The sequence below is a fragment of the Varroa jacobsoni genome, unplaced genomic scaffold (genome assembly GCF_002532875.2).
Source record: "Varroa jacobsoni isolate VJ856 unplaced genomic scaffold, vjacob_1.0 scaffold_545, whole genome shotgun sequence".
NCBI lineage: Eukaryota > Metazoa > Arthropoda > Arachnida > Mesostigmata > Varroidae > Varroa > Varroa jacobsoni.
This window is the reverse complement of record NW_019213447.1, coordinates 233,440-249,672: the sequence shown is the minus strand read 5'-3', so window position 1 is coordinate 249,672 and position 16,233 is coordinate 233,440. Positions and strand designations below refer to the sequence as shown.

The following is a 16,233-nucleotide window of genomic DNA, read 5'->3' as shown; positions in this document are numbered from 1 at the left end:
TGGCTTAATTAGGCGCGCCTACAGATTCATTTGACACAGCCCCGACGTCGCAGGAAATGTAAGCAATGCTTTGCCGTCCGTGATCACGCTCACGGGTCGGATGCAATCAGTTCCTTTGCGTGTCTGGCCTGTAGCGCCCTAGTTTACTGAAAGTAATACACACAATTAGTCATACAATCAGGCGGTTACTGATGATATTTTATGACGATATGCCCGTAAGTAGGAGACCCGCTGAGTGTCTGCTCATACCGGAACTATTCAACAACCAGATTACTTCCAGCCGTTTAACAGGGCACGGCAGCAATGAACGGCCAACAGCCATATGCTCTTCATCGGGGACTTTTGTCTGCTTGGTGACTAAGGATACAGTCACTTGGATCTCTGTATGTCGACAATATGGCGTACTTGTGCACTGTCTTTACTCCAGCTGAAGTAGCCGGGTGCTACATGTACGAGCTCTGTCATTATAAGCGAATAGACGACGAGTATTTCGTGCGTTTATTTTCATCCCCGCTAGCAGAGGGAGCTCATCAAGGTCGGTCTAGCTGATGCTACTGGGCGCCTGAAAGCATTGGTGCATGCTTGAGGAAAAGTCATCGACCGTGAGTTTTCGGCGTACTAAATGTGACAGCCGGTGACGTGAGAAAGCGGCACTGGAAGGCTTGATTTATTTCAGGTTTTTTATTGCGTCTAATGGTCGCTAACGTCGCTGTAATAGTCGAAATCTTTAGTCTCTTAGTCATCCCTGCAGCAGATAAAAAGGATGATTATGGCGATGATTTTCGTTTTGCTGATTGGAAACATCAGCAAATATTACGTAAAAAAGCACGACCCAGTAAATATTGAACGGATGAAGAGGCAAACTAGGTTGTTTACAATGTGTACGACCTCACATGCTTCTGGTTTGATCTATGAGCAAGCCCGTCTCTAACGAATCAACTATGAACCTCTTAACGAATTGGCTCATAGGCTATATGCGAGCCAATATGGTAAAATAATTCAGAAAAGCTTGATTATCAAAAACGCAACCGTACTCGTTGTATGGGTTTAGAGGAGGTCTTCATATTTAATATGATGCATTTCACTATAATTTCGACAGTCTCTTTGTTATCTTAGTCACTTGAAGGTAATGTTGGTCGGTATTTTTGATCTTCTCGACGACAACAAAGATTAACGTTGCTATTATAGTTTCTGCTGGTCTCTCTTATACTGCATAAAATAACCCCCCACGCCAGTGTAACGTCCGTTTAAGACTGAGCTTAGAAGTCGCGACATAAATCGCTGGCGCACTACCGTCTGCGATTCGAAGATGCTTCAGTAGCTGAGTCGATGGTGGCTGGCCGACCAGTGCTCGTATTTTGTCAAAGTTCAGATTCCGCGGAACGGGAACAGCCGTTACTGCCACTGTGGCGACGGCGGCGGCGGCTGCTAGACATCACTCTCTAATAATAATAGCTAAATATAAGCTCCATATTTCCTACATCCCACTGACCTATCCGTTCGGCTACCATATATACAGCTGTGGCTAATTCCCGACCACTGATATACTAATGGTAACTCTGACTACTTGCCTTTTGGTTTGCTCATCGTGCCGTAAAAATGTCATCCCCAGGCAGCTACCCTTTATTGCCGCTTTATTACCGAGACTGACATTGATTGTTCTGTTCACTCTTTACGCCTACCGTGAATCACACAAGAGTCAAATTTGACATAGTGTGCCAGAAAAAATGCGTGTGCAGTCATTCTTCTTGTTTTTCAACCTGTCTCTTCAAGTACTAGTACGATCGTGGGCTGGTGTTAGCCTCGGTAAACTGCCTAGGCCGATCATGTTCATTTAACAGCCCTTCTCTCGCTTCTTGTCTCTGTAATTGCAAAGCTGTTCTTTCGTTGGACGCCAAATTCAAACTGAATGTGCTAGCTAACAGAATTACATGTCAGCTGTGCATATAGGCCTAGCTTTCGGCATCATTCCTTGCAACGGGCCTATTGAAGGTCAGCACTAGCCGCTACTCTGTGCAGAACACCTGTAATGAAACAGGTAAAATAGATCGATTAGTAGGTGTTAGAGTCGTGGAAACATTCATCATTGATGGATACCCATTAGTTGAAGGCCGCGCTAGCCCACTTCGCTGCTAAATAACGGTAACTCTATCTAGATACTAGCCAGTTTGGGTGCCCTTACTTATGATTACGGTTCCCAATGACCGTCTGCTTTTACCGCCAGGGGTGATTTGAATAGTAATTTTGGTAAGCTTTATAGAATGGCTTGACGATCATAAGCTTGAAAGATGGAGCGGGTCAAGACCCTGAGGGAGTTGAAATAACACACTCTTTACAATATCGTTCTGTGTGCGTTCCACGCATGCAGATAAGAAAATACGCTTCGGTAAAAACAGCCAAAAAAGATTTGTCAATCTTCTAGGGGTTGTTATCGTGCAGCGTATGTAGTAGCGTGAAATCAATTGAACTTAGTGCCTTCAAAAATCTTAAATGCTGTACATTTAGTATGCAATATTGCCGTTTCCTTAAACGTACACTTTCCAAAAACTTCTTAAGGCTATTTGAACATTCTACAGATAGAGGACTCTTGTGGTTTCAAACGTTTAAAGGTAATATGAAAAAATAAGAATATTGATTGATCTATAGCGTCGATTTGCGGTGATTGACTTGGAGATGTGTTTCTGTAAAAGCCTTGCTTATGTAGCTGTGTACCTCTTATACGGACCTGTATTTAATGTTGTTATTATATAATTCGGACATAAAAACTTTTGACGGCAAAAAAATAGGTTCATGATGCATAAACGATACTGCTTATGCATTGTGAACCTATTTTTTGAAAGTGCCGGCATTAATATTATTATATAATGCAATCATATTATCGATGCCAAAGATCTGACTCAAAACCAATGTACAGGAACGCAATTCTGTAGAACTTTCTTTCGAAGCTAAAGTTTTCTTCTTTCTTTGGCACGTTTGGCTGATTATAGCACGCGCCCACACGCACACACATAGTCGATTTAGTATAAAATGGGCCTAATTTCTTCAGCTGCGTTTGTGAGATAGGTATGTGCCTCTGAGAGGCCAAGCTATTTGCGTAGCATAACTTGGTACGACATCTGCCTACAATATGTAATATACCTGTTTTTGTTTGTTTTTGTAGATTGTCGCTCTATTGGTATTGTTATTTTTATTGCAATCATCGTTGTTATCGTCTTTCTGACGACATATGCTTTATTGGCCTTTTTAGCGTTGTTCCTGGGTCAGCTTCAGTAAAATCCCGACAAAAAACAGCTGTCAAGAACATACTCTTCTACATTACGCGCTATTACTTGAAGAACAGCTGGGAAAACGTGCTTCGTAATGCGGCTGCCATACTGTTATAATAGGATTTAGTCGTAGACAAAGCACATCAGTTTGTTAGATAGGTTGTTCTTGAGCGATTTCCATTATCCATACGCATCGCAGTCCGGCAACAGCGGAGAAGCGCATCTTGTTTTAACGTTACGACTATCCACTTTGAGTAGCAACTGGAATTACCACTCGTTTGACTGGCCTTGCTGCTATTCCCTGCATCAGGAGTCATGGCCGAGACAGCTGTTCGTATTCGTCACGCCGGCCTGTAACTGCCTTTTCCCGACAGACACCCCGTCCTTTTAGTAATCCTATTATTCGTTGTACGTCCGCCGACTTGTCGTTGCTTGCCTATCTTCGGGTTGTTACCAGAGTAGAATTATTTATTTCATGGCATGTATTACTGTATTATGCAGCAGTATCATCAACAACGAAGAAGATTAGCGGAGTCTGTTGTCAGTACCCAAAACGAGTAGCCACGATAAACAAGGAAGACATGCAAAGACTATAGTGGGCCTGATGGCAACGACGATGACCGCAATGTTGGATAGAATTTAAATTCAACCCAGCCCAAATGAAGAACTTTTCAGAAATACCCTAAAGTAAGGAGCTTTAACGATCTTTTCCAACGACGAAGAAAAGGATCCCTTGTATCGTTGTTGTTTCCATGTCGATTTATATGCAGTGTCGAATATGTCAGATAGATATATACTTAGGGTTTGTTGAGATTGTTTCTCAGTCAACTTCTAAAGACATGAACAGATAGTGTTGCCTTAATGCAATCGCCTACGAGTAGTTATGCGTGCATGCAGAGATTTTTTCAGTCGTGCTGCCCCATTGCCGCAGGCGATAAGTCCTGCTGCAATAATCGTAGTTCGACTATTTCGTATCTGCTAACGGAGCATTGTATCTGTGTATAGAGAAGAACGATCATGTTGAATCGTTTGATTTGATTCCTACTATTTTACAACAACCTATACAGTAGCAGGTGGCATTGGCAAACGTCTTGTGTAACGAACGAAAGCAATCTTCCAGTCTTCTTGTGTTGAAATGATCTTACCGTAACTAAAGACAATGCACTCGTATGACGAATGACACTGGAGGTGTCCATTAGATTGACCGGTTTCGTACGAAACTGACAAACGATGGTGCCGCGGATAGATAGCTCAGCTCCTTCGTATGGCATGCCGTTACCAGGCAGATGGATATACTAGTATCTGGATACCGATGTTGGCGTTCAGGTTAGGAAAACGTAGGCCACACTCGTAACATCGTCCACTGATCATCACCTATTGACAGCGTTCACTGGACAATTACGGTCAAAATAACACTAATAAAATGTTATTGTTTTGCACGGATCATTCGATACGCATGCACACATATATATGTGTGCATGTCTATCTATACACACACATATATATGTCTATATATATAGACGTATCATTTGATCTAACTAGCTTCCGCAATGTCGCTTTGCGGTGTCTTTCGTAGCAAGATGTAAGACCGCTCCTATTTGATTAATCGATTGCGTGAACATCCTTCATAAACTGCGTTGAAAAACGTGTTACGTCAGCGATAAAGCTAAAGGAGATAAATGGAATGATAAAACCAAAAGAATACGCATAGTGGCTTCCTTTCGTTTTCGCCTGTATTAGCAGTATTTCCATATGTCGAATGTAAAGAAATGACTTACCGTAATGACCAATGCAGTCTAACTCGACCATTATAAATCGTGCTTTTTAACCCTGGGTACAGCGCAGTAATTGAGTAGTCTGTTGCAATAAACTTCCGCCATTCTTGTTTGCGTTCTTTATAAAGTAATATATCAGTAGCTAACGTTAACATAATCCAAGCTAGTGGTGGATCAGTTAGTGTTATCGTCAAATCCCTATGACAACAGTAGGTTTCATTGGAGCCAAGATGCAGTGCTCAAGCAACAGCGACAGCATGATCAACAGTAAGCTTGCGACGATAACAAACACCCTTAATAGCAGACTCGTTAACTCTTTAATGAGGAACTTACAGATCCTTGTTGTTGCCAGCTTGTTGGCCTTGGCGAAAACATTAGCGTATACCGATGGGGGAAGCGAAACTTTGCTGAAGGGTGACCACGAGGGGGAAGTGAAGAAAATCTTTACCTCGTTGGCGGCACTATTTGACGGGTCTTGCGCTTTCTGCGCCAGTGTTGTTGTTGTTGTTGTTTGTTGCTCTGATTAGGTCAGACTCGAGGGCTTAACTTGGAATGGATAACGCCAATGGCCTATTGTTGTTGGCATTGTTAGTATTATGGTCGTTGCGTGAGCATCTTTACATACGTCTTGAGGGAAAGACGGACGATAATTCGCTTACCTATAACATTGATCGTTCCAAATACACCGACAGGTGTGGAGGTAACTTACGACCCAAAACAGAACGATGTCATCACTGACGTAGACAAGGCACAACGAAGATAAATAAAATTGGCTTATCTCTTACGTTTTCGTGCGTTTTGATGCTGGTCCCTTGGCTCCACCATACAAAACCTGTGGTCATCAACAGTGTCTTAATGGATCTGTTCGGGCTAAGAGAAAGTTAGAAGCTAAATATTTTCCATTACTCAATCCCATGTTGGCGTCTGTTTCTACATCACTCCATAAAAAATTGCAAAAATACCGAATGTTAAAAATGAACGAAAATCACGTTTTGCTGTACGAATAAAGACCGGCGGAAGAAAACAGATTTTGATACTTCTTTTTGTTGTGTTGTAGATATATGACCATAATGTCATAGCGAGCGGGACGTATAGCTACGCTTCTGTAAAGTAACATAAACGTGTAATTCGAACATATCTAAAGTTGCCTTTCTTTTTTTACATTTACAATATGTAGGTTTGTCTATCGCCAACGTTTGTTTATTTATTTGACAATAAATTTCAGCAGCTGATCACCACGATTTGCTGAGTCTGCCTGAAACTTATCTGAAATTTCTCATAAAATACACCTCGTGTTTTTAGAATCATCACTCACGAAGTTTCGTTGCTATATATATATGTTCTGCCAGTGAATACTCGCCGTGCTTCATTCGCTGATATTTTGGAAAGCCGTATAGCCTTATTTTGGTTGGCGTGTGTTGTTTTGCCTATTGGCATATTGCACGATGGATTATCGGATTTTAGGCAAATTTGCTCCACTACGATTAATACAGTCAGCATCAGATATAATAGAATCGTGTTTTTATAAATGGGCCATACGCTCAACGGAACTCTGCAGGAAGCAACGCATGTAAATGGTAATGGTATGGCATAATAAGCCAGTCGTCCTCGTTCGACTGCGGTAACACGACCAAAATCACCATTTGATGAAACCATCGTCTGTACCGCAACGTGACATAGTACCATTTTCGTACACTGTAGGAAAACGCGGCCTATTTGTAACCTCAGACGTTGGAATTAAGCAATATCTGCTACTTTATTATCGCATTGCAGTTGTTAAGTCTGTTTATTGCGAAAACGAGTATGTTGTCTGCTTTACGGAATTTTTCGCTTCGCTGTTGGCTGTCAGCGTTCTATATTGCGGATCCCCTATTGAACAGAGGTGCGGATATATTCTGTTCAGTGACAAAGCCCATACGGCCTGCGAGGCTGAGTATTTTGACAGCTGCGAATGACAGAAGGGTGAGAAGAGCCGCATCGTCGATGGTGGGCACGCACTTTCGATGGCCATATTATTCGAGTCAGATACTTTTCGGAACGAAGTAACAGAGATATCGAGCAGAAACATTTGTAGAGAGCTAATTATCACACTTGACCTTAACTGAACCGCGTCACATATACTGTTTCGCTTCACCGCCTACGTCACCTTATTCGTTGAAAAATGAAGTAATTCTAAGTGCGTACGAAAAACGTGTTAAAATGAATACGATATGTATTCTGGTGTTGAATGAGCAGAAGGATATGTTGAAATGGTCTCCTGATGTTTTATCCGCAAGCTGTCTCAGACGCGTAAAATTTCTTGACAAATAGACGCTGCTTTTTCGCTGGCTATCATTGACAGCAGCAAACAAAACACTTTCTAGGTCCTTCCTGTGCCTATGCATGCATGCCTATAACGTGTGTTTCTTTGCCTTTTAGCAGGCCTGGTGCGCTTGATTTTTTTCTTGTTTAGTTTCGTTAATTGCTCCACTACAGAAGACATTTAGAGACACCGGCTGCATGGAAACAGATTGTGAGACTAACATTTGTCTCATGGCGTGATGCCACCTTGAACTGTGACCGAGAGGCAAGTTTTCTGTCGAGTCACAATATTAATCGTCTGCCTCATAGACGAACCAAACATTTGTTACAGAAACCTCCTTTTTGTTCAGCGAGCTGTATTCTACCGCACGACAGCGCGTTCGCTACGGAAATCCCCTCCTTTAGGTTTCGTTATTTGATAGTGCCCTGAAAACAAGCAGAGCGCTACTGCTCAATGTTCATCATAACAGCGAGATAACACTAACGATAATTAGATGATGAAGATACTTCGGAAGACATTTGAAGTCGCGACGAGGATATTTCAGAAGAAGATTTGGCCGCTGAATTAAAGGCATCTCGTGCATTTCGTCGTTATTGGCTGGTAATGGCTAGTTCGAAAATCTGTTCAGCTAGGACGAGATGGGACAGTGTTCTTGTAGTTGGACATGTTCTTGCTAATTATGCATATGGTGAGCAATTACGTTGGGGTAATACGCATTTACGTACGCTATTAATACCATTATTGAGGACTGTGTTTGCTGTATTACTATTATGAAGAGATACTATTTTGGCTAAAAGGCTTTAATTATATACTAATTGCTTCGAAGAGAACGTATGTGATGACTGGTATAAAAAGGAGCCGACTAATCGTTACATTTTTAGCTAATGCTTGTTGGTTTTCTTCTTCTTCTAGCCGTGAATATGTACGTTCATTCAGGAACTCAATAGAAACGATTACGTTAGCTGCCAAATGACGTGGTACGTAAAATCACATATGGTATCTCCTACTGAAATAGTGACAGACCCCATGATGCAAAATTGCGACACTTGTATTTAGAAATCTCGCATCATTGAACATGCTCGAGTAAAATATTATTCAGCAGCAGCTCCTCGAATAACAAACTATCCTGCTACGGCTTTTATTCAATCGAATAAAATTCATCCTTTCAACGAAAGCTACAATATATCATAGTATATAATCTGGGCGTATGCTCGAATTTTTGCGGATATGAGAAAGTGTTTTTGTTGCAGACTCGTAGCTCTAGTAAATTTCTACTTTTCCATCTGGTAACGTCTGAGGACACGTGTGTTGATATCGCATAATAATCGAAAACATAACATCGAGATGACCATGATGCGTGCTAAAGATGGTAACACAAACAACATCAAAACAGGAAAACTAAATTGCTCCTTCTGCTCGTATAGGAAAATAGGCGGACGAAGTATACGTGCGTAGATCTGCGTTCTGGTATCCGGTCGCTGGTGCTCGCTGCGTTTACATGCAACCGTCTGACAGCGTTTGAACCGAGCTTATGATTCGTGTGAGATCAATGCGTTGTTTCGGCATTCCTTCGTTTATACCTCAGATCGCTCTGTCTTATATACTGCATACTGTACAAGGTTATTTCACAAAAGATCCGATCAATAGGCGATATGCCAAGTCCAACAGTCACTTGTCGTTTGATAGAGTTGTCAATTCAAGTGACGAAACAGAGGATTTATTTTGTCTTTGACAGAGTTTGTCGACAGCTAGATCTCTATTTCACTCGCGGTCTTCTTCTCTCTCTTCCTTCCCCTTTCTCTCGTCACAGTCGGAAAGAGGAACAGAATACTTAGGCAAATAGGAAAAAGCAATTAGTACCTATTATCTTGTATACATATTTCTCCTCTCGGCGATATAATCTTAAAGGAAAAACCCCACTCCTATATTATCACTGGCTCAATTCATGTCAACTGATTTGTTGACATATAGATTGCCTTTTGCACATGCTGCGAATTGGGTGACTGAGAACGTGCGCGTAACAATGTGCACGACGTTGCACGTGGACAAATGAAAAAGACACAAACGTCTGTGTCTTAGAACAGGATGAATATTATAGGATGACCTTGGCTTCCTTCACGCTCTTCAGTAGAAACAACAGCGATCGTAGGATGGTAAAACTCAAAACGGGGTTTCCGAACGTGCGTTGACGAGTTGACATAAAAACGTGTGTCGAAGAGTTCGTTGCGGACGACGTCATCATTACGAATATTTGACGGTTAATCTACTCTGCTGGATGAAATGTCTTGAATTTGTTCGCGGTGGAAGCAGACATGTTCTATAATACCTTGGTTATTATTTGAGAGACCAAACAAAAAAAATGCAATTCGCTCATTGCTATCTGTTGCTGTGTATACTAGGGTCTTTCAGTTCTCTCAACCTCAAAGTTGAAAGAATCTTATTGGAAGGACGACATTTTCTGGTCTCTTTCGTCGACTTCTTCAACTTCACAAAATGACCATTGAGAACTTGATCGTTATTGCAAATCGACTAGATACCAGTCGTATTTGTTGCAACACTGTGCACATAGCGTGCGCATCAAATAGCGGACAAAGGAATTACTTTACTCCTTGCCTTTTTTTCACTATATATTATCGTCGTCCGTTCCATTCAGATCATCTGATCTGGAGCTTTGGTCTTTGTCGTCTGCTCGATAGTGCGTAACAGAACAGGACGAAGAAAAGGACTAAGAGTCGCACGGTTTTGTTCAGTGATTACTAGATGCTGAATCGACTTTCGTCCTGTTCACGCCAAACATTATCTTTTCTTAATTTTTTGTTCTTCGGTGAGTTCATTGGGACTAAACGCTCTTGATAATCTCGCCATTATGATTCGTGGATTGGCTGTATAACAAACACTATTACGAGAATAATGCGAGCTAATGCTGTACAACACCTAATAGTCCCTAAATATAGATGGTTTGGTCTGGAACCTTCCTGAAAATTTTCCATTGATGTTTAATGCGTGCCTGTGTTTCAATGCGGTATAATAGCGAAGTACCAGTAAAGCACAGGTGGCAGGTGATCGTGGGGCTGAAATGCATCGTACAATGCATTTTGATGTTAGCCTCAGATGAATGAATAGTAGGAAGCTTTCTTTGTCTGATCAGCAGTTAGTTAATAACCTACCATTTTTCGGTGACCTCAGAAGTAATAAATGGTTGTACGGATGGTAGCACCAGGACCTCACCAAAATTGTGTGATGGTTTCATTTTTGTCGAATGGGGTTGGCGACGTTTATGCTGTACCCTGGTCGATGTGCCGGCCATTGTGCGCACTGGGACTAGCGTGCTGTTGTAAGGACTAAAAACTGATTTCAAACATATCGCAATTTTTCGACAAACAGTAACAACGAATAAAATAACGTCAGTATGGTTCCGATAGGCGCACGAGACAGGAAAAGCGGCCCAGTACCCAGTGTCGTTAAGGGAAGCAATAAAGGATATTGGCTATTTGGTTTATAGCAGCCCAATGGCCGCTAGTAGAATTACTAAGCTAGCTATTGTACATTGCGACTACACTAGCGCTGATAACATCGACGACAAGGACAACCGGAGATTCCCTTGGTGTTTAGAGCCAACACGTGTCTATATCACGACTCGCTCAGTTTTCGGATTGAACTCGGACTAATTGTCGATAATTCTGTTCTTGTATCCTCCGTCCGGCACAGCCCTCTCATTGATATAACCAGTAACACGCACGAATCGTCGTTATTTCGCATAGAATTGTGTTGCCTGTGGTTTCTATCAACTTTTGTCTGAGGACGTTCTACGATAGCTCTATAGCTTGTGATTCTCCAGGGAAAGATGAACAAAAACGGCCAACCTGCTGAAATCGTCAACATTGAAAATGGTGCTCCGACCATTGAACAAACGTGAATGGTATCGTTGTTTGGTTAAGTAACCCGCATGGGCTGAGATAGCCGGGACCGGCAAAGAAGGAGCACAGCTATTCGAAGTGGGTCAAAGAAATGCACAACTCGGGTGTCAAAATTTTAGGCCTATAGAACAGGAGACGTACGTTTAGTCGGCGAAAACTTATTACCTTTAATGGGACATTTTAATGGCAAAAAAATTGATTTTTTTAGCATTCAAACTTTTATTATCGAGGTACCATGTGAAATTATAAGGATAATAGTAATGCTAACCACTTTGGATATACTTGCGTGCACTTCGGCGCCACTGTGGGCATATTGAAAGGTTCTGTGGACCACCAAATCACTATCCTTAACCTTATCAGAAGATTTTAATCATAAAACAAAATGTTCACCCTTTCACAAAACACCTGATTCGTCATAACAGTTCTAGTTGTTTTTGTATATATATCGTAAGACATTTCATATACATAGTGCAACACCTCATACGCGTAAACCCCAAAAGTAAACACAAATCGGGCGCACATACTTACGGGTCACGGATTCGCCTACGGAAACATCGTGTGTGCGGAGTCCATGGTACCCGGCTGTTGCAGGCAAACCCAGCGGACTTGAATAATTCTTGAACTAGTTGGATTAGAACGATGATTTTGTTATGTGTTAAAGGTACTCTTGTTCATTTTTTACAAATGTCCTAATGCTCTGGTAGTTTTTGGACAGCCATATACATAGCATTTATGTACCCATGTATAGTTTTTCTATCTGTGGCTTTCAACAGTGAGCTGGTAGCGGAATACGCTTGTTCGCCAGTTGCTCATTTCAGGACATGAAAGCCCTCATAATCAATTGGACACTGTTCAAGACAACAGACGGGTCGAAGCAAACATTGGATATTCCTTTGCTCAATACAGAAAGTAATTGAAGCATGGCAATGAAGTCATTAGGTAATCAGATCACATGCCTTTGGTTGCTCCCTTGAAAGACTCGGGGTAGCAGACGCATTCATCGCATCTTACGTGAATATCTTGTAGTGGCAGAAATACCATACATGGACCATACCGCGTCCATAGCCATGCCCGAAGCGGGATTTCTATTAATTGAAAGAAGTTTTGCAAATATTTCCCACGGGCACGAACCACTTTTACCCACGCGTTTTCAGTATCTAGGATGTAATTCTGTAACACACTACATATAAAATGCCAGCTGTAGCCGACAGGGACCCCTGCTTTCGTGAAGAACTTCTTCGATTAGGGCAATACACTTTTGTCTCGATATCCAGTCACCTTTTCGTTGACCTTTAGTACCCCACTCTGCATTCACGTGCTGTGCGTCGACTTGAGGCTTCCTTGACTAATGCCTTCATCAATCTCCGATAACTGTCGGAGCACTGTGGTCTTCAAGGAACAACGTAGCTATTGAGCTCCTATTTTCAACATTAAATGATGCTTGTTCCTCCGAACTCATTTGTTCTGGAGCAAACTCGAACGGTTTCTCGAACGCTGGGCTTAAAAAAATCATTAAAATAAATGCGACCCTGTACCAAACGGTATCGTACTAAACTAACGAGCACCTAAATAAACGTACGGACCGACGCCGTGAAGTTGTATCATTATACTATCGCCAACTATACGTTGACTTAGAGCCGCTTACCTCAGCAGTAATGACATTGATTTGGTTTAATCTACTGTAGTATCATGTAGTCATTGTCCTGTCCCAAGGAATATCAAGGCGTGTCATCACCATTGCCACCACTGCCATCGCCGCCGCCGCTGTAGACTGTAAAATCAAATGTTTCATACCGTTATTGCTACATGCTGATGTTTTTTCTTATGATTGCCACTGATAAAGACCTACTGCTAGCTCTGGGTCGCAGTTACGGCTGAGTCTGATCCATTGGCTGTTGTTAGCGCAGGTTTTCGGGAGCATCGCTTGTTCATAGCTACAGTCAATAGCCGATAGGTGTTGCTGTCATTGAACAAAGCTAGTTGAGCGCGGACCAGCGCCACTGCTGCTATCATAGCAAATGACAAAGTCGTTGTACACAGATGAAACAGAAATGCACGACGGTGCAATGAACGCCGGTGGTTACCGGCGATTCCGTTGCCAACGCTGCGCCGCTGTATGGATAGATCACTAGGGCCGTGACGACTTCAGCAGCCGAAGACCGAAAACGGCAAAAATGTGGCATGCAACGGTCAGAGCTAGATACCCACAGAACGTTCGATATCGTTATGGCTAGTCACTGACGCGAAGCCAACACGTCGATCGCGATGACCCTTCCATCCAGGCTCGACTTCGGCCCAGAACGGCAGCAGCAAACAATAACAGCAGAAAACAGCTTCAGTTGACGATAAGCTGCTGATTCGTAGGCTAATTATCATTAGTGCTTATCTTCGCGGGCGGCGTCTGCGTTGGCCATGGCGACGCTAAATGGATTCATCCGTCTCAATAGCACAGGCACAACTGGGTACATTAGTTAGCAGGTAGAAAGTACTTGACAGGATAGCTCGCTGCGAGCTGATCGTTTGGCCTGTTAGTTTCTTCTAGTCCAATTGTACTCGCAGAGAATGGATAGATATTAATCTATGTTACGAGCACGTTGGACACTTTAAGGCGAAATCCAGTTTCGTACGACGTCGAATCAAATGAGGATGGGAAAAGGAGTATCAGTTTATATATTGTTTCTAAAGTATGTCAGTTATAGCCTTCTAGGATGTTAAGGCCATTCGGTTAATCGGGCCAATACTGAACCGGTAACAGTGGTAGGGTGACGGAAGGATGAGGCAGCGTATATAACTATTCGAATTGTTTACTTTTGTTGTTTCAGGCACATATGGTAGCTGCTTTCGAGCAGTCGCTTTCTAATATGACCAGCCGGCTACAGCACCTTACAGCTACTGCTGAGCAAAAGGTTTGTCCTTAGTTCCAATTCGTAACTATACGATCATTTGGTTCTGCGAACGCTCGAGCAGAAATTGAAAATATTTTTTTTCTCGTATGTCTAACTAGTTCTCCAGTACATAAAACAAAGGTCAGTTGCTAACATTGCTAGAAAGCAAATTCCAATCTAATTGCAGATTGAAATAAATAAGTACCTCGGAATATTTCCAGCGACCTAAAAGTTCGCATCGTTTAATAGATGCCGTCCCGAGATGTTGACACGTTTATCGTAATAGCTTGGGGCGTCAACCAGCGAACGGGAGGACACGAGTTTTTCACCGCACCAGTGGTAATTCATCTAGCAAAAACTTTTTAAAAACGGCTGGCGTAAATATAATTTTCTCTGTTTCAAATTTTCTCATTAACGGACTAAGCTATACGCATCTAACATGTACAGATACTGCTCTAGGACGTCCACATTTATGAGAACTAAAAGAGGAGCTTTATCACATGTCTTGACTAGTTTTTTTTCCTTTACTCTGATCCATTTTTCCCTATTCAATCAATCATATTAGCTCCGGCTGACTTTCTCGCTTCACGAAGCGAAGTCGCTCCTCTCGTGCTCGTGTCCTTGTGAGCCTTTCCTGAATAATTCTCAGTTCGCAGTACAAACAAGCTACGACGGTGAATCACACGTTATGTTTACCATACGTGAGCTCACAAAGTGCCTTTCCGTTAGTCGCCGGCATCCATTGTTTGTTGCCAACATATTACAATGTTGCCAATGGACTGGTTGAAACAAATTCATAACGTTTCGCTCTATTTCCGCTGTTCTATAAACCTCTCAGTATGTCCTTATTGGCACTGATCAAACGACTAATAGTTACGGGACTATTATTATTGTTGTTGTTGTTATTATTATTATTATATTAGGCGTCTAGTACAGGACGGGATTATTCGTGTCCTTCGGGTCGGGTTTTTAAGGGAAGGAACAAATATGGGAGGTTATGGCAAAACTTTATGCTACTAGAATTTCTAAGGAAAGCTACAGTTTTCTTTATTAATTCATTTATTATATATTACTCTATTGATTCAGAAGTAATAAATTAATTGAGATGTTTATTTATGTTAAACAAGAATATATATCGTTCTGCTAGGAATCTGATTGACAGTTTGGATGCACGGCTTGATCAATTAGTTAGGTCTTCGATAAATTAGTTCATGCCTGTTTCTGGGTTACGCTACGTTACGAACAATATCTAGTTTGTTTATGAAATAGTAACTGGCTAGATAGATGACTAATCTGTATCATCGCATTCAAAGATCAACTTCCGTTAGTATACGTGCCTTTTTGATATTTGCTTGTCCACTATGCGATCGCTCCGGGTTCAACCCAAATTTGGATTCATTCAGGGTCACCAGGTGATTTTATTTATCCTCTATTTGCTCCTCAATCTATGACTAAATGTTTTTCTGTTGAAGCAAGAAGGGAAACACCGAATGTTCGTTTGGTTCTTTTCCCTTTAATTAGCTAGCATATGAAAAGTAAAATTAAGCTCGCGTGCATCAAAGACCTACCCTCATGTAACATTATTACATTCTCTTGCGTTCTCCGCTACATCGACTGGACACAATAAACAAAGCCGCAGGTATCGGCACTTAAGGCAAATGATATGTGTTTGTTACGATATTTTTTCACGTTACTATATGTATTGCCACTACTAGAATTATTATCAGTGGTTTGCCGAATCGGTCTGAGCTTCAGCGAAGGTCGCTCCTGTTTTTATCATTACTCACTTGGGTTATCCGTTTCTATTTAACTTGACCATGTATCATTGTGTGACACCGTATACTGCCTCTAAGGGGCGTTCGTTCATAGATTTGAAAAAGCGTCACTGTAGTCAACAGACGTCGCTACATTAGCGCCCCACACGTTCAGCTTGACTGACGCCAGAAGATCATCGACCACCGCAAGCACAGCGACAAGCACAGCAGTAGCAACATTCTACTGCACTCTCCGCAGCCACGACGTTGCGACCCAGCCGCTTGGGCCCCGTTTGGCTAACCTGCGACCAATTTGCCAGCCGTATTGTTTGTT

At 42.0% G+C, this 16,233-nt stretch overlaps 1 protein-coding gene across 1 annotated transcript in view; it reads left to right on the top strand.

Annotated features, from left to right (window-relative positions):
* LOC111261312 (uncharacterized) overlaps nucleotides 1-16,233 on the top strand; it is a 330,101-nt gene that overhangs the window by 300,985 nt on the left and 12,883 nt on the right. Inside the window, exon 19 of the mRNA XM_086968641.1 lies at nucleotides 14,083-14,166. Within this exon, the coding sequence (XP_086824767.1) occupies nucleotides 14,083-14,166 (84 nt within the window). The remainder of the gene's footprint in view (nucleotides 1-14,082; nucleotides 14,167-16,233) is intronic.